The sequence below is a fragment of the Anolis carolinensis genome, unplaced genomic scaffold (assembly GCF_035594765.1).
Source record: "Anolis carolinensis isolate JA03-04 unplaced genomic scaffold, rAnoCar3.1.pri scaffold_9, whole genome shotgun sequence".
Classification (NCBI taxonomy): Eukaryota; Metazoa; Chordata; class Lepidosauria; order Squamata; family Dactyloidae; genus Anolis; species Anolis carolinensis.
In genome coordinates this window covers 29856938-29881964 of record NW_026943820.1, presented here as the reverse complement: position 1 = coordinate 29881964, position 25027 = coordinate 29856938, and the positions used below count along the sequence as shown (strand labels likewise).

At 39.1% G+C, this 25027-nt stretch overlaps 2 protein-coding genes across 3 annotated transcripts; one reads left to right on the top strand and one right to left on the bottom strand.

Moving 5' to 3' along the window:
* Window positions 1-2700: 2700 nt before the first annotated feature.
* coq9 (coenzyme Q9) lies at window positions 2701-13476 on the bottom strand. Of its 2 annotated transcripts, none has more exons than XM_062961718.1 (9): window positions 13351-13476; window positions 11746-11902; window positions 10421-10556; window positions 8134-8276; window positions 7898-7982; window positions 7000-7104; window positions 4598-4753; window positions 3109-3162; window positions 2701-2974 (listed from the first exon to the last, which is right to left on the bottom strand). In XM_062961718.1, exons 1-9 carry the CDS (start codon window positions 13403-13405, stop codon window positions 2939-2941), a joined length of 927 nt encoding a protein of 308 aa, XP_062817788.1. In that variant the 5' UTR covers window positions 13406-13476; the 3' UTR covers window positions 2701-2938. The 2 variants fall into 2 exon arrangements, with proteins under 2 accessions (XP_062817788.1, XP_062817787.1); XM_062961717.1 differs by having other exon boundaries at window positions 11746-11941; window positions 13351-13439.
* On the top strand, window positions 13454-23977 carry ciapin1 (cytokine induced apoptosis inhibitor 1). Its single transcript, XM_062961719.1, has 9 exons — window positions 13454-13584; window positions 17743-17912; window positions 18098-18250; window positions 19117-19193; window positions 20039-20207; window positions 21133-21206; window positions 21459-21574; window positions 21773-21842; window positions 23328-23977. Exons 2-9 carry the CDS (start codon window positions 17756-17758, stop codon window positions 23436-23438), a joined length of 927 nt encoding a protein of 308 aa, XP_062817789.1. The 5' UTR covers window positions 13454-13584; window positions 17743-17755; the 3' UTR covers window positions 23439-23977.
* Window positions 23978-25027: the final 1050 nt, after the last annotated feature.

Sequence of the window (25027 nt, the reverse complement as noted above, 5' to 3'; positions counted from 1 at the left end):
TTAGACGGCTGCAATGAGCATTAATGGATTTGTTGCTTCTTCTTTTTCGTAATTAAACTTAAGCTGTCCTTCCCTAAGAGAAGTTTAAGCCCAAAACATCTGGGGAGCTCTTCTGCACTCATTGAGATGCAATGAAAGCCTTGCGGGGGCTCAAAATGGGGCTGAATTATATCTGGAATCTCCCTCCAGCCTCTTGCAACGGGACATCTGGCAGATGCAAAAGATGGAGAGATGCTAATTCGGAAGCAGAGAAAGCTGGGCAAGCGGGGTTTATTTTAAGCCCAGCATTAGTAGGATTTATGCTGTTTGTGCAAATTGGGAAAAAGAAATGGTTCTGCTGTGCATTTATGCTGCAAAATCTCCAGGTCTCTCGCCCCAAAAGGAAACCGAATGCTTGAATGGACTTCACTCTGCAACCAAAGTTTAGGAATATTGCAAACCCAAGGAAGACATTATTACACTGCACTTTATTGTCCATTTTAACTGTGAAATTACCTTTCTCCATTTTGGTATTTTTGCACTTTGCCCGGGATCTATGAATTTAGTCCCCTGATTTTAATATTGCATGATTCATGTTCATTTTAATGATTGTTTTTTATTGATGTTGATGTTTTTATTGGGTTAATTGTGTTATGGCTTTGTGATTGATTTCTGATTGTTGTATTGGGCATGGCCCCATGTGAGCTGCCCCAAATCCCTTCGGGGAGATGGGGCGGGGTATAAAAATAAAATAATAATAATAATAATAATTATTATTATTATTATTATTATTATTATTATTATTATTATTATTATTAAGACATACAAAAAACCCAAAACATAGTAAGACTATAATAAGAGGGATGCAAAGGATCCGTCTTGTTGCCGATCAGTCTTTTTAAAAATTCTTAACCCCTGCAGTTCAAACACATCTGTTAGTGTGGAGAAGCCGAAAACGCTGCATAATGGATGATTCCAGATGGAGGGCTGTCACACCGCCAAACAAAAACCAGTGCAGATCTTCCATCTTTTCCTTTTCAATTAATTTTCCCCTATTTTTTTGGATTAAAAAGGGAAACAGAGAAGGCAGGGGAAATAATGGATCCAAAAGGAAGACCAAAAAGTTGCAAAATGGACCCGGTTGCAAAACTGTGTAAACAACGCAGGGCGATAAATGACTCATCCGAAAGCATCTTGCAAAGGAGACATAATGGAAAAAACACCAAACAGCAGGAAGAGCAAATAGCTCCGTTTTGCACTCAGACTATATATATCTATATATATAAAAGGGTAATGAAATTTCGGCCTAGGACAAAACAACAAAACTACACATCCCAGAAACACTAAACTGGGCAGCACAACCCCTCATCCATGCCTCTACATTCATACAACAAAAAGAAAAGAAAAATAAAGTCCTAATTAGAGGGAGAGGAATAATTGTTTTTATCCAATTGCTGCCAGTTAGAAGGCTAAGCTCCGCCCACTTGGTCTCCTAGCAACCCACTCAGCCCAGGGGACAGGCAGAGTTAGGCCTCTTCCAAACTGCCTATAAAATACAGATTATCTGATTTTAACTGGATTAGATGGCAGTGTAGACTATTATATTATTCATTATTCATAACAACATTGAAACTACAATAGAGAGGAATAAAGGCTATAGAACCCATTTATAATGGACTTAATGTCAGGGGAAAACCTTTATCTTAACTACCACCAATTCCGCAATACTTTATTTCCCATACCAACAGACTACGCCACAGCAACGCGTGGCCGGGCACAGCTAGTGTGTGTGTGTGTGTGTGTGTGTGTGTGTGTGTGTGTGTGTATATATATATATATATATAGCCTTAATGTTGTTGCCTTTTCAAAGCTAAGTTTATCTAAGTAGTCTGAGGCAGAACAGAGAATTGGGTTGCTGTGAGTTTTTCGGGCTGTATGGCATGTTCCGGCACATTCACTCCTGAAGTTTCACCTGCATCTGTGGCTACTGAGGCCGGGCTGTGGCGCAGCTGGTTAGTAGCCAGTGGCAATAAATCACCACTGACTGAGAAGTTGTTGGTTTGAAGCCTGGTTCAGGGTTGAATTCCCGACCATTAATAGCCTAGGTTGCTGCTCACGCAAGCAACTCAAAAACAGCTGTGTCTGTAAGTAGAGAATTCTAGGTACCGCTTTATGCGGGAAGGCTAATTTAACTTAATTTGCAACACCATAAAAATTGTACTGTGATCTTCCCCGAGTCCTCTTGTGGAGATAGGGCAAAATATAAATAAAGTGGTTATTATTACAGTAGAGTCTCACTTATCCAAGCTAAACTGGCCGGTAGAAGCTTGGATAAGCGAGTATCTTGGATAATAAGGAGGGATTGAGGAAAAGCCTATTAAACATCAAATTAGGTTATGAATTTACAAATTAAGCACCAAAACATCATGTTATACAACAAATTTGAAAGATAAAGTAGTTCAATATGCAGTAATGTTATGTTATAATTACTGTATTTACAAATTTAGCACCAAATTATCATGATATATTGAAAACATTGACTACAAAAATGGCTTGGATAATCCAGAAGCTTGGATAAGCGAGGCTTGGATAAGTGAGACTCTACTGTATTATTATTTATTACACACTACAAATATGATGGCCTTCATCTCCTGCTCTTTCTCTTGTGATTGGCGTTACACCAAGACAGGAGGTTAAAAATCACGCTCAGAACGCACAGACTGTAAATAACCATAGAGAGAACCCATTCAATTTTATTATTCTTATGATCAGTTAATTCACAGTTACTGTATGTCAGCATTCAGAAAAAAACTAGGCGTTATGCATTCACCAGAGAGATGTAAATATGCCGAAGTAACCCTTCCGGAACTGAGGCAATTGTCATTATTAATTCTACTCCCGGGAAAGGACCGAAAGGTGGGATAATAATGATGGAACGTCACCGGAGCCGGTGTTGCCTTCACCGACGTTGGTTCAGTCCTGTGAGGTTCTTTATCTAAACAACGCAGAAGAGAAGGAGGAGAGAGGATGCAACAAGAATAGAGAGATAGAATGTATGTAAAGGCATAAACATCATCGTAGATGGCTAAAATTTCAGAAAGAAAACCATCTGCCCTTAGCATTACTTACGGTCACAGCAGCACCCATCAGCCCCTGGACCAGGGCCTCTCCTGTGGCCTGCACCTGGGAAAGACACAAACAACGATGGTCAAACCTGTTATTTGGGTTTGCAGGGTTTGTTTTTTTTTGCCAGATAAATAATAATAATAATAATAATAATAAACTTTATTTATACCCCGCCACCATCTCCCCAACGGGGACTCGGGGCGGCTAACATGGGGCCATGCCCAGAGCAATACAATATAATAAAATATAAAACAGCATATCATAGCACAATTAAAAGCTTGCAGGAATAATTGTGCACTGAGGGCAGCCAAAGGATGGCCCAACGGAAAAGAGAAAACCATAGAAATGAATACAATCTGGTTACCAGTATTTAAAAAAACCTCTAAAATCAGGACAGTAAATAAAACAACAACATTCAGAAAACAGGGGAATTCCAGACAGGAAACAATCAGGGCCAGCTAATACCTCCCGACAAAAGCCAGGCTTTGAAGCTGCAAGGCCATTCAATGCACTATTCACACTTGCCTCCAAGAAAAAAAGAGTTCTTTCTTTCTCCCACCCTGGACATAATTCTACAGATATATAAACCCCGCTTGCCTAGTTTCCAACAGACCTCACAACCTCTGAGGATGCCTGCCACAGATGTGGGTGAAACGTCAGGAGGGAATGCTTCTGGAACATGGCCAGACAGCCCGGAAAACTCACAGCAATCTAATATGATATATATGATACATAATATAATAATAATGTTATATATATATATATATATAATTATACCATTATATTGTATATTGCGCGCCACAGATGTGGGCGAAACGCCAGAAGAGAATGCTTCTGGAACATGGCCAGACATCCTAGAAAACTCACAGCAATCCAATATGATATATATGATATGTAATATAATAATGTGATATTTATAATATAATTATAACATAATATCGTATATTGTGTGCCATAGATGTAGGTGAAACGTCAGGAGATAATGCTTCTGGAACATGGCCAGACAGCCCGGAAAACTCACAGCAATCTAATATGATATATATGATACATGATATAATAATAATGTGATATATATAATTATAACATAATATCGTATATTGTGTGCCATAGATGTGGGCAAAACGTCAGGGGGAATGCTTCTGGAACATGGCCAGACAGCCTAAAAAACTCACTGCAATCCAATAGGATATATATGATACATAAGGTTATATATATATACATACATACATATATATATATATATATATATATATATATATATATATATATAATTATAACATAATATCATATATTGCGTGCCATAGATGTAGGCGAAAGATGATGCGACAAGGTAATAGTATTGTTTTAAATGTTTCAAAATATATGAAATAAATTTAAAAATAAAGCAAAATCCAGCTATAATTAAGCAGTGTAACTGGGAGTTGTTATTCCCTTTGGTTGCCCTTGTTGACTCGACCCGATCTACAGATCTACAAACAACGGAAGGCGTCACCTGCTTGGCGGTGTGTCCCATGTTCATGGCGTCGTCTATTCGGTTGTGGAGGAAAGTCCAGGTGTCCTCGAAGTCAGGGGAGGAGTCCTGCAGCATCACGAGCTCCGTGGTGTTGTAAACGCCGGCCAGCACCGCGCGACGCGTATACCAGTTGATCTGGGAAAGCGGGGATCAAGAAACATGGGAGTTAAATTTATTTATTTACAGTATTTATATTCCACCCTTTTTTCTCACACCGAAGGGGACTCAGGGTGGATCATAATGCACACATACATGGCAAACATTCCATTATTAGACAAACGACGTATATAGACAGACACAGAGGCAATTAAACATTTTTCCAGCTTCCGGCTTCACTAGGGTATGCTCGATTCTGGCCACAGGGGGAGCTGTTGCTTCACTGTCGTGACACCGAGTCCTTGATGGAGCACTTCTTCATTCCTTTCCTTGGTGTCGTGAATTAGTTAAATTAGCCTCCCCACATAAAGCGGTACCTACATTTCCTACTCAACAGATACAACTGTCTTTTGGGCTGCATAGGTCAACAGCAAGCTAGGCTATTAATTGTTGGGAGCTCAATCCGACCCTGGCTGGCTTCGAACTCATGACCTTATGGTCAGTAGTGATATATTGCAGCTGGCTATTAACAAGCCGCGCCACAGCCCGGTCCTTTGATTTGTGTCTGGGCAATGTTGCTGCGATTGGTGGTTCCCATGTATCACAAAAATATATATTTTCGAAGGCTTTCATGGCCAGAATCACTGGGTTGCTGTGAGTCTTTCGAGCTACGTGGCAATGTTCCAGAAGCATTCTCTCCTGACGTTTTGCCCACATTTGTGACAGGCATCCTCAGAGGTTGTGAGGTCTGTTGGAAACTAGGCAAGTGGGGTTTATAAGTGAGGAAACTAGGCTTAAGTTTCCTAACGTTTCTCAATTGACTCTCTGGTTTATTCCTTTAATTTGCCTGCCGGCTGTTTATTTGTCATTGCAACGGCTGCTGTTTTATTTTCGCCCAAGTTTATTAAAGCCATCCGTCAGAAAGACCCACAAAGCTCTTCCTACTCCTGACTTAACGTCTATAATAGGTCGCGTAATTCATTAATTGCTTTAATTAAGAGATAATTTACTTTGCTTTTTATTTCCTGCCGGAAGGTGGCGGCTTTTATCATAAGCTCAGAGTATTTTTAGGTTGCAAATTAAGATTTTTCCAAGGAAAATCTTTCACTTTCTGTCATCTCTGCCGGAGTCAAACTGGGTCTTAAGCTGGCAAAGGCCCCATCCGTCTCTGTGCAGCACATAGAAAGGCGTGCTCAGTTTCCTTAAATTTCTATAAAAAGAAATATGTCATTGAAAATGCTCATTCCTTGGTTATTTTAAACATCCCTAGCATTAGAAGTCTCGCCACCTTTGATTTGCTCTTTGTGTAATTGCTCTAATTGTCGCCATAAGATTCTACTGCATATCACCTTGAATATCTTCAAAACACATAGATACATACATGGATAGACACGGAGATAACTAACAAAAATATTCAAATATTATGGTAAGGTTAAATATTATTACTTCTTCTTCCTTCGAATAATGTATTGTATCGTTTTCATCATGTTGGAAATATGAGATAGGGCAGTATATAAATAAAGTTTTACTGACACAAAGACACAATATTACACAGCAAACAAGATAGATATTCTGGATTTCATATCAAAAAATCCAAAGTCGAACACTTCCCAAGCGTTTAGGACTGTGTGATGTATTTTCAGATGATGCGCTCAGATCCCAGTAGGGTGGCCTTTTGCAGTTGACAGGTTGTAATTTTGTCAATTTCTATTGTTTCCAAATGATTTTGTCAATGTGTATTGTTTCCAAAGTTTTATGAACATATTCCACTGGCGGCAAGGCAAATGGTGTTGGAGTACAATATCTTATAAACCTCTACTGAATACTACCAGAAATTTATTTACTAAGAATTACAAATAGAACTGGGAAAAAAATTAAGAAATACGTCTAAACTACTTAACAACAATGGCGAGAATCGTTTACGCGAGGAATTTTATATTTAATATTTTCTGGGTTTCTTCATGTATTCCTTTCCAATATTCTTTAGCCTTTTTACACATCCACTACATATGGTAGAATGTGACTTCTTGTGTTTCACATTTCCAGCATTTTGTTTGTATGTCTTTGCAATATTTTCCCAATTTTTGCGGTGTTTTCAATAGAGCAAGATTTTCCTTCAATTTTGTCCCAGAGCTGGATTTTAATTCGTTCTTGCTCCAAAGAACAGTGACAGTCATGATCCGTGCTTCAACCAAGGGCAGTCCTGAATACATGCATCATGCAAAGCAGTACCTTTCCTGTCTCTGCACCAATGCAAACCACACCTGTGCGACTTTCTGACTTACATCGGTGGACTGGTCTCCCGCGTAGTGCCACATGTCATCCACCATGCTTGTCAGGAGGTTGAGGCTGGCTGGGATGTTGTGCGGCAGCAACAACACACTCATCGCCTAGAGGGAAGGGATGGATGGATGGATGAATGAATTTTTATTTTTTATTTTTATTAATTTTTATTATTATGGTCACAGACCAGGAGTGAAAAATTTCAAAACGTTAAAAACATTGTCCTACTTAATAATAATAATAACAACAACAACAACAACAACAACAACTTTATTCTTATAACCCATCTCAATCTCCCCGAAGGGACTCGGGATGGCTTACACGGGGTCCAAGCCCTTCTGCCTGACAATTGTCAAAGTGGGGAGGGACCCCTGCTGCTGTTGTTTACCAACAATAAATTATTATTGTTATTGTTATTATTATGGAGCCTCCAGTGGCGTAGAGGATTAAAGCCTTGTGACTTGAAGGTCGTGTTGCTGGCCTGAAGGCTGCCAGGTTCGAATCCCACCCGGGGAGACCGCGGATGAGCTCCCTCTATCAGCTCCAGCTCCATATGGGGACATGAGAGAAACCTTCCACAAGGATGGTAAAAACATCAAAACATCTGGTCGCCCCCTGGGCAACGTCCTTGCAGACGGCCAATTCTCTCACACCAGGAGCGACTCAGGTTGCTCCTGACATGAAAAAAATATTATTATTATTATTATTATTATTATTATTGAGCCCCCAATGGTACAACGTGTTAAAGCACTGAGCTGCTGAGCTTGCAACCCATTTTGACAGCTGCCAGGCAGAGAGACGTTTTGGGACATTGCTAGCCTTCTGAGCCCCATCTAGGACAAGATACCCATGCATATCAGTCATTAAAAACAAGTCGAGCCAGCAGTTTTAGTTTTGCACCTGGGGCCACTTTTCAATGTAGGGAATGAGCATCCTCAGCCGGGCTTCCAAGGCATCTTTGAGGAACTGGTCTGTCTTCTTTTTCCTTGAGAAAAGAAAAGAGTGTTGGTGATAATAATGTGGCTCTGACCCTTATGGCTACAAGTCAGGAGGCAAGACGGATAAGAAAGCATAATTTGCAATCCTTGTGGCCAAATTCGGAGGACGGGCTTTCTCTGCGGTTGCCCAGTACTCACTCAGCTTGGCCCAGCTGCACCAGTTTGTGCTGTTCCTCGAGAAGCTCAGAAAGCCTGGAATTGCACTGGGTCACAAAATGCAGGACCAGTTCGCTGCCGTCGTTGTGGAAAATCCCTGCTGCGGCAACAGAGAGACCCAGGGACTGAAAGGAGGAAAGGAGAGGCGTTGAGTCAGGAAAGGTGTAGGAGGCAAAAAAATATCCTACATTTTGTTCACACAAGAAAGACACAGACTCCAAGCTGGCAAATTCATTCCAATCTCAACTTAAATGCTGGCCTTGAGGCAAGCCACATCCTCAGGCTCTCATTTGAAATGTTAGAAACAACTGATAATATAAACAAAGTCAATGTATGTAAACAATTAAGTTAGAAAAGGCTACATCTATGTGAAATATTCTTGTTTACTTTAATAGTTCCTCCTTGTAAATACATCTGTTTCACTCCAAAGCGACAAAGTTAATGTATATAAACTGTAAAGCTGAAAAGGGATACATTTATGTGAAATATTAGCATTTACTTTAATTGTTCCACTTTGCAAATACATTTTTGTCACTCCAAAGCTACATAGTTAATGTACATAAACTTTAAAGTTGGAAAAGGCTACATCTATGTGAAATATTATCATTTACTTTAATTGTTCCTCTTTGCAAATACTTTGGTGTCACTCCAAAGCTACATAGTTAATGTACATAAAGCTGCAAAGGGCTACATCTATGTGAAATATTATCATTTACTTTAATTGTTCCTCTTTGCAAATACTTTGGTGTCACTCCAAAGCTACATAGTTAATGTACATAAAGCTGCAAAGGGCTACATCTATGTGAAATATTATCATTTACTTTAATTGTTCCTCTTTGCAAATACATCTGTATCACTCCAAAGCTACATAGTTAATATAAATAAACTGTAAAGTTGAAATATGTGAGATATTATCATTTGCTTTTATCGTTCCTCCTTGTAAATACTGTACATTTGTATCTCTCTAATGCTACAGTTAATGTACAGAAACCATTAAGATGGATAGGTAAAATACTATTGTTCACCTTTGCAAACACATTTGAATCACATTGTGGCCCTATCTAGTTTTCAGACTGATACGAACGCCTAAAGGGCTTTACTTTGACAAGGATTTGAAAGTAAATCTATCCAGTACAGAGATAGGTATGACTGAGCATCATCAGAAGTATTTTGTCTATGTACCAGAACCCAAATAAATATACTGGGAATCTCAGGGAATGATAAGTATGGCAGTGTGATTTTAGACTGCTTTGATGATTTAAAAAATGGGAAAACAGGTCCTCTCTCTCTCTCGCTCCCCCCCCCCCCCCTCTATATCTATATCCGAGGTCATTTACCTGGCCCCTGCCCTCAGTTTTATAATATAATATATTGTATATACATATGATAATAATATTATAATGTAATACAATATAACACTAATAATAATACCATATAATAATATTAATTATATATTCTATATTACAGTATAGTGGTATAGTTCAACATAGTAATATATAATGCTAACATTGTGCTATGCTAATAATATATATTGTATGTACATATAATTTGTAAGCCACTCTGAGTCCCCTTTGGGGTGAGAAGGGTGTGATACAAATGTAGTAAATAAATGCAGTAAATAAATAATAAATAAATTTTAGATTTAGGCTCGCCCAAAGTCTGAAATGACTTGAAGGCACACAACAACAACCACAACCCTAATTAACTTGACTATCTCATTGGCCAGAAGCAGGAGCACACTTCCCATTGAAATCCTGATAAATGTATGTTGGTTAAGATTGTTTTTATTTTTAAATATTGTATTGTTCCTTCATTGTTCTTGTTGTTATAATAATAATAATAATAATAATAATAATAATATAATAACTTTATTTTTATACCCCGCCCCATCTCCCCGAAGGGACTCGGGGCGGCTTACATTGATCAAATATCAAAACACAGCAATAAAACAGTTATCCAATAAAAACATCAATTACAGTAAAAACAATCGTTAAAATCAACATAAAACATACAATATTAACACTGGAGACTAATTCATAGAACCCAGGCAAGGTGCAATATGTGCCGAAATGGGGAAGGTAATTGTTGTTGTTGTTGTTGTTGTTTTTGCACTGCAAATAAGACATATGCAGTGTGCATCGGAATTTGTTTGTATTTTTTTTCCAAATGATAATCCGGCCCCTCAACAGTCTGAAGGATTGTGGACCGGCTCTCGGCTTAAAAAGTTTGAGGACTCCTGCTCTATACACACACACACACACACACACACCTTGGCTCCCTCTGCAATAGCATCGGCTGTCCAGCCGTGAGACGGCACAAACTCTAAAGCTGCCGTCAGGATCCGATTCTGGAGCTGCTCCTCGCTCTCGTAGCCTTCTGACTCTTCACCACCTTGGTCTGTGTAACTAGAAGGGAAAGTAATATCAGAAGATGTTGCAGCCTAAGAACAACTTCAGAAAGTCAGAAGTTCCGTCTCCCATGTTGCTTTTACAAAACGGAAAATCATCCTTTTCTTAAATTCCTACACATAAACTTTTGTTTGATAAATCAAGACAGTATTGGGTGTTATGTGGTTTCTGGGCTACATGGCCAATGTGTTCAAGCAGCATTTTCTGCTGATGTTTCGCCTGCATCTGTGGCTGGTACCTTCAGAGGATCTATCTGGTGGTAGTCAAGCAAGCTGTTCCTCATGTTGTGGGGAACCCCAACCATAACTACTTCATAACTGTCATTTTACTAATGTTATGAATCGTAATGCAAATCTCTGAGATGCAGGATGTATTTTCATTCACTGGACCACATTTGGCACAAATACCCGATACACCCAAATTTGAATACTGGTGGGGTTGGGGGGGGGGGCTGATTTTGTCATTTGAGAGTTGTAGTTGCTGGGATGTATAGTTCACCTATAATCAAAGAGCATTCTGAACCCCACCAACGATGGAATTGAACCAAACTTGGCACACAGAATTCCCATGACCAACAGAAAATAGTGGAAGGGTTTGCTGGGCACTGACCTTGAGTTTGGGAGTTGTAGTTCACCTACATCCACAGAGCAGTGTGGACTCAGATGGATCTGGACCAAACTTGGCACCAATACTCAATATGCTCAAATTGGAATAGTGGTGGAGTTTGGAGAAAATAGACCTTGACATTTGGGAGTTGTAGTTGCTGGGATGTATAGTTCACCTATAATCAAAGAGCATTCTGAACTCCACCAACAATGGAACTGAACCAAACTTGGCACACAGAATTCCCATGACCAACAGAAAATAGTGGAAGGGTTTGGTGGGCATTAACCTTGAGTTTGGGAGTTGTAGTTCACCTACATCCACAGAGCAGTGTGGACTCAAACAATGATGGATCTGGACCAAACTTGGCTCGAATACTCAATATGCCCAAATGTGAATAGTGGTGGAGTTTGGAGAAAATAGACCTTGACATTTGGGAGTTGTAGTTGCTGGGATTTTGATGTCAGGCTGACTGGATGGTAATTGTGCCACGACCCATAGTTTGGAAAGCTTTGCAGCAGATCATGACACTATGGTCCCTTTTGGGAAACTTGCATGTGTTTGCGTGTGCCCTACAGCCTACCTGGGCTGCGAGTGCGAATGCTCCTGATCCTGTTGCTCCTCCAAGGGCTGTTGACTCGGGGACGGGAATGGTGGCTGTTTAGCATCATCCGATGCTTTCCGGAGGGCGGTTGCCACACGAAGAGCCCGCTGCGCTGGATTGAGTTGGCATCGGAAGACTGGAGGCAAGAATCGGCTTTGTGAAGCATGCTGTAATGCTTGCAGACCCCAAAAACTGTGCTTAGAATCATTGAATACTAGAGTTGAGACCCCAACTAATTCAAACACCAGGCAGGAATTGCACGGTGAAACACAACGTTTGCTCCTGGGTTAAAAATGCCATTTCCCAATTGGTTCTATCATAAAAACATGGAAAATGTTTATTAAACTATACAAACTTTGTTTCCGTGGGAGGGACATCCCGCAACACATTTTGCTATAGTTTTTCGATTAATATCTCACCATTGAGTATCATCCAATTCGACAAAGTTTGTGACATCCACAAAAACAAAGTTCCTGGAGTGAAGCAACTCCTTTCAAAGTAAACACTGCGCAATTAGGCAGGAAATGGTCCTTCCAAACAGAACATTTCTCAATTTTCAATTATTAATAATACATTCTTCTTCTTATTATTATTATTACTATTGATGTTATTACATTACTATTACTGTTATTATAATATTATTAATATATTATCATTTTATGCTATTATTTTAGCATTCTATTATTATTATATAATTATTACTATTAATATACTATTACTACTATACTAGTATATTATTACATATTATTATTATATTATTTTATTATTTTATTACGTTATTATTGCTACTATTATATTATTACTATTACTGTTATTATATTACTATTATAATATATTATTACTATGAATATATTATTACTATTATATTATTATTACTATTATTATTACTACTATATCACTATTATTATGTCTGTTTTTATTGTTGTTTTTATTGTTGTTTTTATTGTTTTTGTTATTTTAAAGCTAATTGTTTATTACTATTATATTATTACTACTGTGTTATGACTATTATTGTATTATTATTACTGTTATTATATTATTATTACTATTATTATTACTACTATATCACTATTATTATTATTATGTCTGTTTTTATTGTTGTTTTTATTGTTTTTGTTGTTATTTTAAAGCTAATTGTATTGTTTTAATCTATTTCTGTAAACCGCTCCGAGCCAAACTGGGAGTAGCGGTATACAAGTCTAACAAATAAATAAATAAAACTATTACTACTATTATTATAACATTATTATCATTATTACAATTACTATAATATTATTGATATTATTATTCACCTGGAAATCCTTTTTCTTACTGTAATATTATATCTGCCTAGAACTTCCCAATATACTTATTTTCTATACCCACTGGAGGCCAAAAAGAGAAGACTTGATTCTATGGCGGTTAAAGCGGTATGAAACCGCGTTAACTCTGCAGTGCAGACGCACCCTTGAGAGTGAGATGACCGCCCTTGCCCTTCCCGAAGGTCAGAGGCCGAGCCCCCGCTGCCAGGCACCCCGTTTCCAGGTGATACGTGAGGCAAAATCCCCTTTTTCCCTTCTTGGCTTTCCTTTCTCTTTGTCTCACCTTCCCTGCAGCGCCAGAGCGCCCACCCGCTTCGCCTCAGCCCGGCCGCCGCCATCTTTGAGAAGGGCACCGGCGCTGCCAGGCCCGCCTCTAAGCAGGGAGGCCGCCATCTTTGAAGAGGGCAAAAGCGACGGTGTTTTGACGTCGTCGCTCCTAACCTACGTATTAAGGCGTCGCTGCGGAAGTTGCGAAGGATAGGAAAAGCTGAGAGAGACGCCGGGACAGAGGAACAAGGTCTCTGAGGCATTTTATATTTGTTTAAATATTTACCTTTTTGTGTTTTTTAAATTTGTAGGTCACTTTGAATGTAGAAATAATGGGTTGCTGTGAGTTTTCCGGGCAGTGTGGCCATGTTCCAGAAGCATTCTCTCCTGACGTTTCTCCCACATCTATGGCAGGCATCCTCAGAGGTTGTGAGGTATTTTGGAAAACTAGGAAAGTGAGGTGTATATATATATATATATATATATATATATATATATATATATATATACCTGTGGAATGGTGTCCAGAGAGAAAGAACTCTTGTCTGTTTTAAGGCAAGTGTGAATGTTGTCATTGGCAACCTTGATTATCATTGAATGGCCTTGTAGCTTCAAAGCCTGGCTGCTTACTTCCTGGGGGAATCTCTTGTTGGGAGGTGTTACCTGGCCCTGATTGTTTCATGTCTGGAATTCTGTTTTCAGAGTGTTGTTCTTTATTTCCTGTTCTGATTTTAGAGTTTATTAAATACTGGGAGCCAGATTGTGTTCATTTTCATGGTTTCCTCCTTTCTGTTGAAATTGTCCACATGCTCCAATTTCTCCCATTGGACCTTCCACAGATATATACAGTAGAGTCTTGCTTATCCAATGTTCTGTATTATCCAACGCAGTCTGCTTTTTAGTAGTCAATGTTTTTGTAGTTGATGTTTTCAATACATTGTGATGTTTGCTGCGAAATTGGTAAATAAGTAAATTCTACACAACATTACTGCGTATTGAACTAATTTTTCTGTCAGATTTGTTGTTAAACATGATGCTTTGGTGCTTAATTTGTAAAATCATAACCTAATTTGATGTTTAATAGGCTTTTCCTTAATCCCCCCTTATTATACAACATATTCGCTTATCCAACATTCTGCCGGCCCATTTATGTTGGATAAGTGAAACTCTACTATCAACCTCCCTTGCTTAGTTTCCAATATACCTCACAATGATTATTTATTTATTTATTGGCAACATTTATATCCCGCCCTTCTCACCCCGAAGGGGGCTCAGAGCGGCTTACAAGTTTTATGTACATACAATATATTATATTATTAGCAAAGCACAATATAAGCATCATTTATTACTATATTGTACTATACCACGACCCTGCAATATTATTAGTAATATTACATGTAGTATATAATATAAAATTATAATAGTGAATTATTATTATATTGTATTACATTATAATATTATTATCAATATTATATGTATATACAATATATTATATTATTAGTATAGCATAATATTACTATTATAGATTATTATATTGTTATATTGACAGGAGACATGGTGGAATGATGTCTTCCTGGCCCTCCTTCTTCACAACCTCTGAGGATGCCTGCCATAGATGTGGGCAAAACGCCAGGAGAGAATGCTTCTGAAACATGGCCAGACAGCCCAGAAAACACACAACAACCTATTATATTACAGTAGAGTCTCACTTAAAACATAAACAGGCCGGCAGAATGTTGGATAATAAGGAGGGATTAAGGAAAAACGTATTAAACATCAAATTAGGTTATGATTTTACAAATTAAGCACCAAAACATCATGTTATACAACAAATTTGACAGAAAAAGTAGTTCAATATGCAGTAATGCTACATAGTAATTACTGTGTTTATGAATTTAGCACCAAAACATCACAATGTGTTGAAAACATTGACTACTAAAAGGCTGACTGTGTTGGATAATCCAGAACACTGGATAAGCGAATGTTGGATAAGTGAGACTCTACTGTATGTGTATGATAATATAATTATAGTAATTTTTAGATAATGGCTTCCAAAATACAAAATGTTTGCATGGTGGGATATCTGTTTATATGTCGCTGGCACATTCTGGAAAATGTTAAAAATGTAACTTCTCTAACAACTCTTCCATTATTGTGGCAGCCCTTTCAAGAGTCAAAACTGCCATTCAGTTTTCTCAAAGCCACCTTTGGATTTTGCTCTAGCGTTTTGTTATTTTAAAACGAACCCTGAATCACTGAATTTAATTACATCTTTCCTCCCCATAATTATTGTTTGCTTCAGCAAGTTGAAACATCTGCCTTGCCTGCTTTTGCTTTTAACCCGCAGGGATTTGTTTTACATTCGGTGCAGGCTCCACTTTCCATGAAGGGAGCTCATATCTTATACAAATCTCATACATTGATGGGGCCAGTATATGTTTACAGCCGACTTGAAGGCACATCGACATACATGATTTGACCGTGACTCCTTTCTTCACCTCCCCAAAGGCTGCAAACTAGAACATCCAAAACATGAAGAAAGTTGCCTTTTTGGGCTGTCTCTCCCACAATCTTCCAACCACTCAATTAAATAATATAATAATAATAACTTTATTTTTGTATCCCGCCTCCATCTCCCCAAAGGGACTTGGGGTGGCTGACATGGAGACAAGCCCAACAACACAAATTAAAACACAGAACAATCAATTAAAAACATTATAACTACATAAAACAATAAACACACATCAACAGAATTAAAACCAGGACAATAATAATAATTAAATATTCAGAGGGTAAAATTAATTAAAGAGGAAATCAGACTTTCATACCAGGAACAGATTTTTTTTTTCTGATTTTGTTACATAGTGTTGTTGAAGGCTTTCATGACCGGAATCACTGGGATTGCTGTGAGCATTCCGGGCTGTATGGCCGTGTTCCGGAAGCATTCTCTCCTGATGATTTGCCCACATCTATGTTCAACCTCCGAGAATGCTTCCCATAAATGTGGGGAAAACGTCAGGATAGATTGCTTCTGGAACATGGCCATACAGCCCGGAAAACTCACAGCAACCCATTTGTGACATAGTGTTGCTTACCCATCCCTGCTTTATGACCCGATAGTGCAATCTAAATCTCGTGGCCTGGGTGTGTTGCTCTTCTTCACTTACATGCAATTTATGAATATGAGGAGGCAATAAACCATGCCGTTAAATGTAGCAGTTAACCTTCCCTTTGTCACACTATATGGCATGTAACTTTATTCTTCTGCTCCATCGTGCTGCATTTTTTAAAAATTGCAAGGGTCTGGCAGAAAGCACTATTGCTAGGCTTTAAAAAAAAGTCTTATCTTTACTGTTCAGGGAAAGGATGAGTCTTCTAGACATCAGCTGTTTATAAATGTGTGCAGAGGAGATAAAAGATACTATAGTACTGTTTTCTATCATTCTTGGTACAGTTGAATTGACACTGCTGTGACAAAAAGCTAGTTTCCTGATTGGGTAGCTTAGACATTTAAATGCAAACCAGCTTTCGTAAGTAATTTTATTTACTACTAGCTAGGTACCTGGGTTATTTGAAAAGGGGATTTTTTAAATGTTATGAATGGACCCATTAGAAATTGCTGCAGATCCATGGCTGATGGGGTTTGCAGTGGTCTGTGGATGTGGATGACGTGGGTGACGGTACTGCAAATCCCATCATCCAGGTTCCATCCTCCCCCAGTCCTCTCCAGGACAAAAGAGGGGGCTGGGGTTGAAAAAATGCAAAAAGCAGAGTGTGAGATGCAAGAAACTGTCCCCAACGACTTTAATAATAATAATAATAATAATAATAATAATAATAATAATAATAATAATAACTTTGTGGGACTAAACAGCATCTTATAAAGGGCTGCTTTCTTATTACAACTGATGTGTGGCATTGGGATATATTATTATTATTATTATTATTATTATTAATAATAATAATAATAATAATAATTACTTTGGGGGAACCAATCTGGGTCTTACAAAGGTCTGCTTTCCAACAACAACAACAACTTTGGGGGACTCTCTCTTCCTCCCTTGCGTATGCCACCAGGTGAGTTTTCTCCACCCTGGCCTGTTGCCCTCGCCTGCGTTTCTTTCCTTCCTTCCTTCCTTCCTTCCTTCCTTCCTTCCTTCCTTCCTTCCTTCCTTCCTTCCTATCTCCCTCTACTTCTCTCTCTTGCTCTCCTCCAATGGCGGCAATTTTCCCCGCATGTCTCGCGGACATTATTTTAGGTCTCGTGGGCCACCAATGGGCCACGGCCCACGGTTTGGGACCCACTGCTCTACAAGATCCCCCGTCAGTTCAGATCTCTTTTCTGTGCATTTATACTTTCAGGTCAATGGCTTTCCTTTTCCACCAACTGTTTCTGATTCCTTTCCAGTCTGGTGATAAACATGGTGGAGTATGGGATCTCTATGGGGCAGCAAGTGGCCGTGGTTTGGGACAGCCAGTCTCCACCTGAAGCCCTGCAATCCCTTGTGCAGAATATCCAGGCGGCAGTTGGCGTCGAGGGCCACGTCTCTGTCGAAAACGTCAACCAGTTGCTGCAGTGTAAGTGCTCCAAAGCATTCGTTCTTGTGCACGGCATAAATAATTATAAGGCTGAATGGCGGAAGGGAGATGTTTCCTACCTAATCCTATCCTCATTTCACAACCTGCCGTTTTATCATGTGCAACCCCACCCTGCAGAGATTGCAAAATGACCCCCTATAGACCCTGCTATTTTATCTCTTCAGCATCCCATAAGGAGTCCAGTTTTGATGTGATTCTCTCAGGCATGGTGCCTGGCAGCACGACGGTTCACAGTACGGAAGTGCTGGCCGAAATAGCGCGGATCCTTAAGCCAGGAGGACGGGTGCTTCTGAAGGAAGTGGTGACAACAGAGACAAGTAAGTTATTGGCCCTTCATTGCCGTGGCGCTCAAGGCTATCAAATTGCACTGTGAAACAAAATTTGGAGAAAAAAATCTATTCCTGGTTTGAAAATGTTATTTTATGTTTCATTGCGCGATCCTTACTTTGAAAGTATCCTCAGGCATCCTCAGAGGTTGTGAGGTCTGTTTGAAACGAGGCAAGTGGGGTTTATATAGGTGGGTGAAACGTCAGAGGAGAATGCTTCTGAGACATGGCCAGACAGCCCAGAAAACTCACAGCAACCCATTGATTCTGGCCATGAAAAAATTCGACAACACAGTTCTTCTATTATTAATTATAACATAATAGTTATTATATATTACATGTAATATTACTAATAATATTACAGTATAGTGGTATAGTACAATATAGTAATATATAATGCTAATATTGTGTTATGCTAATAATATATTGTATATATATAATATTGATAATATAATGTATTACAATGTAATTCTAATAATAATACAATATAATAATATTAATTATATATTGTACATTACATGTAATATTACTAATAATATTACAGTATCGTGGTATAGTACAATATAATAATGCTAATATTGTGCTATGCTAATAATATAATATATTTTATGTACATATTATTTGTAAGCTGATCTTAAGTCCCCTTCCAGGTTAGAATATAAATGCAGTAAATAAATAAATAAATTTAAGTTTATTACATAAGCCTAGTACTTTTATCCAATTTTTATTTCCCAGCTTTTCCATTATCCTGCTTATGGGGACTAGTTGACCATTTCTATCAAAGGGCAAGCTTCAGGAACTGTTTTCCATGATTTGAGCCTCTTCTCCAATGCTTCACGTTGGGTTTTGTCTTCCAGGTAACAGCAGCAAACTCAAGGCAATGGCCAAGCTACCTGCAGCTTTGACCCTCTCTGGGTTAGTCGACGTAAAGGAGGTATATGTTTGGATTTTACATCTTGTATAGATTGTGTCCAATAAGGGCATATACTCGGGTATAAGACGACCTGAATATAAACCGAGGCACCTAACTTTGCCACAAAAAGACTGTGAAAACTTACTCGAGTATAAGCCGAGGGTGGGAAATGCAGCAGCTGCTGACCAATTTCAAAATAAAAAATAAACAAGCGGGGAGATGGAGTTGAGATAGAAAAATAAAGTTGTTGTTGTTGTTGTTGTTGTTGTTGTTATTATTATTTTATTATGACACAGCAAACAAGATAGATATGCTGGATTTCGTATCACAAAATCACAAGTTCAACACTTCCCATTATTATTATTATTATTATTATTATTGTTATATAACCCAGTTCAAAACCGATAATGTGGATTATATGCTTTGATAACCTGGATTATATGGCAGTGTAGAAGGGGCCTGAGAACACAGCTGTAATGAACATATTTTTCAGATGTGGGAAAATCATAGGTTTTAAGTCTGTTTAAGGGGTTTAACTGTTTATTTTTAATGTCATTCCTATTTATTTATGTTTTAGTGTTTGTGTATTTTTAGGGTTTTAAACTGTATTGTATTGGCAGATTATTATTATTATTAATGATAATAATAACTGCTCTAACATTTTTGTTGGGATTTTTCAAACTCTTTTTAGTTCTGCTAGCAACCAATCCCATCTTAATGGTGATCCTTTCTCAATCCTTTCACTTCATTGCCCGTGCTGTTACTTGTAAGACTCCTCGAGTCCTAATTTTGTGTGTGGGGGGAAAGAAGAGAGATAAATAAAGTTGATGCTACTGTGCTTTGTTTTGCCTTGTCTTGCATTGCAGATCCAGAAGGAGACTTTAACGCCAGAGCAAGTGCAGTCCATCCGGGAGCGCTTGGGTTTGCAAGGCGGGGAGCTCCTCTCTGTCCAAATGGAAGGCAAAAAACCAAATTTCGAAGTGGGATCCTCCAGCCAGCTCAGGCTTTCTTTTGCCAAAAAACCCACTGCAGCTGGTAAGGAAGAGTTTGTGGGCAAGCCTTTCCTGTTGGTTTCCCCCAACTCCACCAGTGTTCATATTTGGGTATATTGAGTATTCGTGCCAAGTTTGGTCCAGATCCTTCGTTTTTTGAATCCAAAGTGCCCTCTGGATATAGGTGAACTACAACTCCCAAACACCCACCAAACTCTTCCAGTATTTTCTGTTGGTCATGGGAGTTCTATGTGCCAAGTCTGGTTCAATTCCATTGTTGGTGGAGTTCAGAATGCTCTTTGATTGTAGGTGAGCTATAAATCCCAGTAATATTACTGTGATTTAACAGACACAACCCTTGTTTACCTCCTTTATACTATATAGATATCTGTGACTTTTTGGAGCTATAAATCCCAGCAACTACAACTCCCAAATGGCAAAATCACCCCCCCCCCCCCACAAACTCCACCAGTATTCAGATTTGAACGTATTGGGTATTTGTTCCCAATGTGGTCCAGTGAATGAAAATACATCCTGCATCTCAGATATTTACATTATGATTCATAACAGGAGCAAAATCACAGTAACAAAGTAGCAACAAAAATAATTTCATCAAACTGATATTACCTAGCATTCAAAAACAACCAAGGACCTTTTCAAATAACTCAGGTATTGCTGGGTACCCAAGATAGTGGATACATAAATGGTATTTTGGTATGATGGGATTTTGTACCTGGATGCTATCATGTTCTTTTATTGTGTCATTTTGTGTGCTGTTTATTTTGTTTATTATGATGTTGTTTTATGAATGTTATTTTAACTGTTGGTTGGGCTTGGTCCTCATGTGAGGCGCCCCGTGTCCCTTCAGGGAGATGGAGGCAGGATGCAAAATAATAATAATAATAATAATAATAATAATAATAATAATAATAATAATCTCCTATCTTTCCCATCTCTCTTGTCCTCAGAAAAGCCCGCTGTGGATCCTTCTGCTGCCAAGCTGTGGACTCTTTCTGCCAACGATATGAATGACGACGACGTGGTGAGTGCAAAAAAGCTAGAAGCATTCATTTTTTCCCATATATGTCAGTGCTACAATTTCCACATGAAAGGCTCTATGTCTTATATATATTTCTCTATGTAACATCAGTATTGCATTCCTTCTGAGGCCAAATATTGACAGGCTTTTGTAACAACAGTACGGCAGAGTGGGAACGCAGTTTCCAAAATGCGGACGGGCTTAAGGTTTCATTTTTCTATACGTCATCGCCCATATTCTTGACTTCCGTTTCAGGATTTGCTGGATTCAGATGAGCTCCTGGATCCCGAGGATTTGAAAAAGCCCGACCCGGCTTCCCTGAAAGCCCCCTCCTGCAAGGAAGCCGGGAAGAGGAAAGCCTGCAAAAACTGGTGAGTCCTGAAATACGCAAACTCCATCACTCTAATGCAGGCCTGGGCAAACTTGGGCCTTTCCTAAAGGTGTTTTGGACTTCAACTCCCACAATCCCAGGCCTCAGGCCCTTTCCGTTTCCCCCTCAGCTGCTTAAGCCGCAAAGTAATGAATACTTTACGGGACCAAATGCTTGCAAAACCTGTTTCTTCCCACAGCACCTGTGGCCTCGCTGAAGAGCTGGAGCAGGAGAAGAGGAGCGCGCAGCCCAAATCCGCCTGCGGGAACGTAAGGGCCTACAATGTGCTAGGCTATTAGTGGTCGGGAACTCAATCCGAATGGTGATGTAAATGAGTTAAATTAGACTCCTTGCATATAGCGGTACCTAAATTTTCCTACTCGACAGATGCAACTGTCTTTCAGGTTGCTTAGGTTGACAACGAGCTAGGCTATTAGTGGTCGGGCACTCAATCCGAATGGTGATGTAAATGAGTTAAATTAGACTCCTTGCATAAAGCAGTACCTAAATTTCCTACTCGACAGATGCAACTGTCTTTCGGGTTGCTTAGGTTGACAACGAGCTAGGCTATTAGTGGTCGGGCACTCAATCCGAATGGTGATGTAAATGAGTTAAATTAGACTCCTTGCATAAAGCGGTACCTAAATTTTCCTACTCGACAGATGCAACTGTCTTTCGGGTTGCTTAGGTTGACAATAAGCTAGGCTATTAGTGGTCGGGCACTCAATCCGAATGGTGATGTAATTTATTTATTTATTTAATGCATTTATATGCCGCCCTTCTCAGCCCGAAGGGGACTCAGAGCGGCTTACAAATTAAATCTACATACAATATTATATTATTAGCATAGCACAATACTGGCAATAAATTACTATATTGTACTATATAAATATATTGCAATATTATTAGTAATATTTACATTTAATATATAATATATAATTAATATTATTATATTGTATTATTAGTATTATATTGTATTACAAAATAATATTAATATTATATGCATATACACTATATTATAATATTATATACAGTAGAGTCTCACTCATCCAAGCCTCGCTTATCCAAGCCTCTGGATAATCCAAGCCATTTTTGTAGTCACTGTTTTCAATATATCATGATATTTTGGTGCTAAAGTTGTAAATACAGTAATTACAACATAGCATTACTGTGTATTGAACTACTTTTTCTGTCAAATTTGTTGTCTAACATGATGTTTTGGTGCTTCATTTGTAAAATCATAACCTAATTTGATGTTTAATAGGCTTTTCCTTAATCCCTCCTTATTATCCAAGATATTCGCTTATCCAAGCTTCTGCTGGCCCGTTTAGCTTGGATAAGTGAGACTACTGTATTATTGTAAATTATATTGTACATATGTATACATGCATATATGTATAAATCTAATTTAACATAAGCGGTACCTAAATTTTCCTACTTGACAGATGCAACTGTCTTTTGGGTTGCTAAGGTTAACAACGAGCTAGGCTATTTAATGGTTGGGCACTCAATCTGACCCAGACTTCGAACTCATGAACTCTTGGTCAGTAGGGATTTATTGCAGCTGGCTACTAACAGTTCTGTGCTGTTGTTGGATTTTCTTAGTGGGTCTGTATGGTTTGTAGGTTGTGTTTCTTCATCAGCTTGATCAGACAAACACTGACTTTGAGATAGCGAGAGGAATGAGCTGCATCTCGTTTGGGGATAGGAAACGTGACGGTGTGTGGCCTTTCTCCTTCCTTTCCTTTCCGCAGTGCTACCTGGGGGACGCCTTCCGCTGCGCCAGCTGCCCTTACCGGGGGATGCCGGCCTTCAAGCCGGGAGAGAAGATCCTCCTGAATGAGGACGGCCTCCACGACGCCTGAGAAGAGCGAGGGACCTTGACAAGCCTCCTTGGGGTCTGCAGCCCACTTTGGCTCGCTGGACAAGGAAGCGGAGACTTCGATGGGAGGCAAGGCAAAGAAGGACTCCAAAGAAACCACTGTTAGTGTCTTAGTAGGTGACAGATTGCAGTATTCTCTCTGAATGTATACATTTATGAAGATCTGTGTTGTCTTTCACTTCTAGGACTTCTAGGACTCCCTCCAGGTGTTTCGGACTTCAACTCCCACCATTCCTAGCAGCCGGTAGGCTGCTAGGAATGGTGGGAGTTGAAGTCCGAAACACCTGGAGGGAGGGCCCAAGTTGGCCCATGCCTGCTTCTAGGCATTGGCAATCGTCATCCGCTTCGTAGAAACAATTGTCTCATCCCAGGGCCCTTGTTTACAAAAGGGAGTTATGTCAAGTCCATCAGACGAAGGCCTTATGCAATGGAAGTGTAGCATCAGTTGTGAGGTGACAGTTGCACAGTCTCACGTGTCATTGGAATGCTATGAGGACTGGAAATTAAACACTCATAAAATAAGATGTGGTTTTCTTCGGCTATTTATTCCCAACAAACAATGAAATCCTGACGATGTTTACTGGGCAGGATAGTAGAGAACGCTTTACGCTTGGGTACAGTATGTTTGAACTAAAGTCTGCCTTAAAGTTATGATTTCAAGAAGCATATAATAATAATAATAATAATAATAATAATAATAATAATAATATCTGTAAAAGGCGCTTGGGTACAATACATTTGAACTAAAGTCTGCCTTAAAGTTACGATTTCAAAGAGCATTTATGAATAATAATAATAATAATAATAATAATAATAATAATAATAATAATAATAATAATAGCTGTAAAAGGCGCTTGGGTACAATACATTTGAACAAGTCTGCCTTAAAGTTACAATTTCAAGGAGCATTTAATTATTATTAATAATAATAATAATAATATGTTGTCGAAAGCTTTCATGACCAAAATCACAGGATTGTTGTGAGTTTTCTGGCTGTCTGGCCATGTTCCAGAAGCATTATCTCCTGATATTTTGCCCACATCCGTGGCAGACATCCTCAGAGGTTGTGACATCCAACTAATTTGTGGATTAGACCCAACTTCTCACTTTATCTCTTATACTGTTTCTTAGCCTCAAAACACAGGTGTTTCTGAGCATGTACAGAGCTTTTTTAACAACCAGGTAACAGCAGCAGAGCTACCCTGCCAGTCGTGCCCAACTCTGGGGGTTGGTGCTCATCAATTTCTGAGCCGAAGAGCTGGCGTTGTCCATAGACACCTCCAAGGTCGTGTGGCTATTGGCATGACTGCATGGAGCATCATTACCTTCCTGCTGGAGCCGTACCTATTGATCCACTCGCATTTGCATGTTTTCGAACTGCTAGGTTGGCAGAAGCTGAAGCTAACAGCGGGAGCTCACCCCACTCCCCGTATTCGAATCGCCGACCTTTCGGTCTGCAAGTTTAGCCGCTCAGTGCTTTAACTCACTGCGCCACCGAGGGCTACCCTGTAGACAAATGAAATGCGTGATCCATTGACATTTTATATTCTGCACGCAGAACCCTGATGCCGA

What these genes read in the sequence shown, in the direction of transcription:
- coq9 (XM_062961717.1), bottom strand. Translation starts at nt 13,405, where the DNA reads ATGGCGGCGGCCGGGCTGAGGCGAAGCGGGTGGGCGCTCTGGCGCTGC. An exon ending in CGGGAGACCAGTCCACCGAT is followed by an intron (nt 4,754 to 6,999) that starts GTAAGTCAGAAA and finishes CCGCTTTCCCAG; the next exon opens with ATCAACTGGTATACGCGTCG. An exon ending in TGGGACACACCGCCAAGCAG is followed by an intron (nt 3,163 to 4,597) that starts GTGACGCCTTCC and finishes TGTCTTTCCCAG; the next exon opens with GTGCAGGCCACAGGAGAGGC.
- ciapin1 (XM_062961719.1), top strand. Translation starts at nt 17,756, where the DNA reads ATGGTGGAGTATGGGATCTCTATGGGGCAGCAAGTGGCCGTGGTTTGG. An exon ending in CGTCAACCAGTTGCTGCAGT is followed by an intron (nt 17,913 to 18,097) that starts GTAAGTGCTCCA and finishes TTATCTCTTCAG; the next exon opens with CATCCCATAAGGAGTCCAGT. An exon ending in CAAAAAACCCACTGCAGCTG is followed by an intron (nt 20,208 to 21,132) that starts GTAAGGAAGAGT and finishes TCTTGTCCTCAG; the next exon opens with AAAAGCCCGCTGTGGATCCT.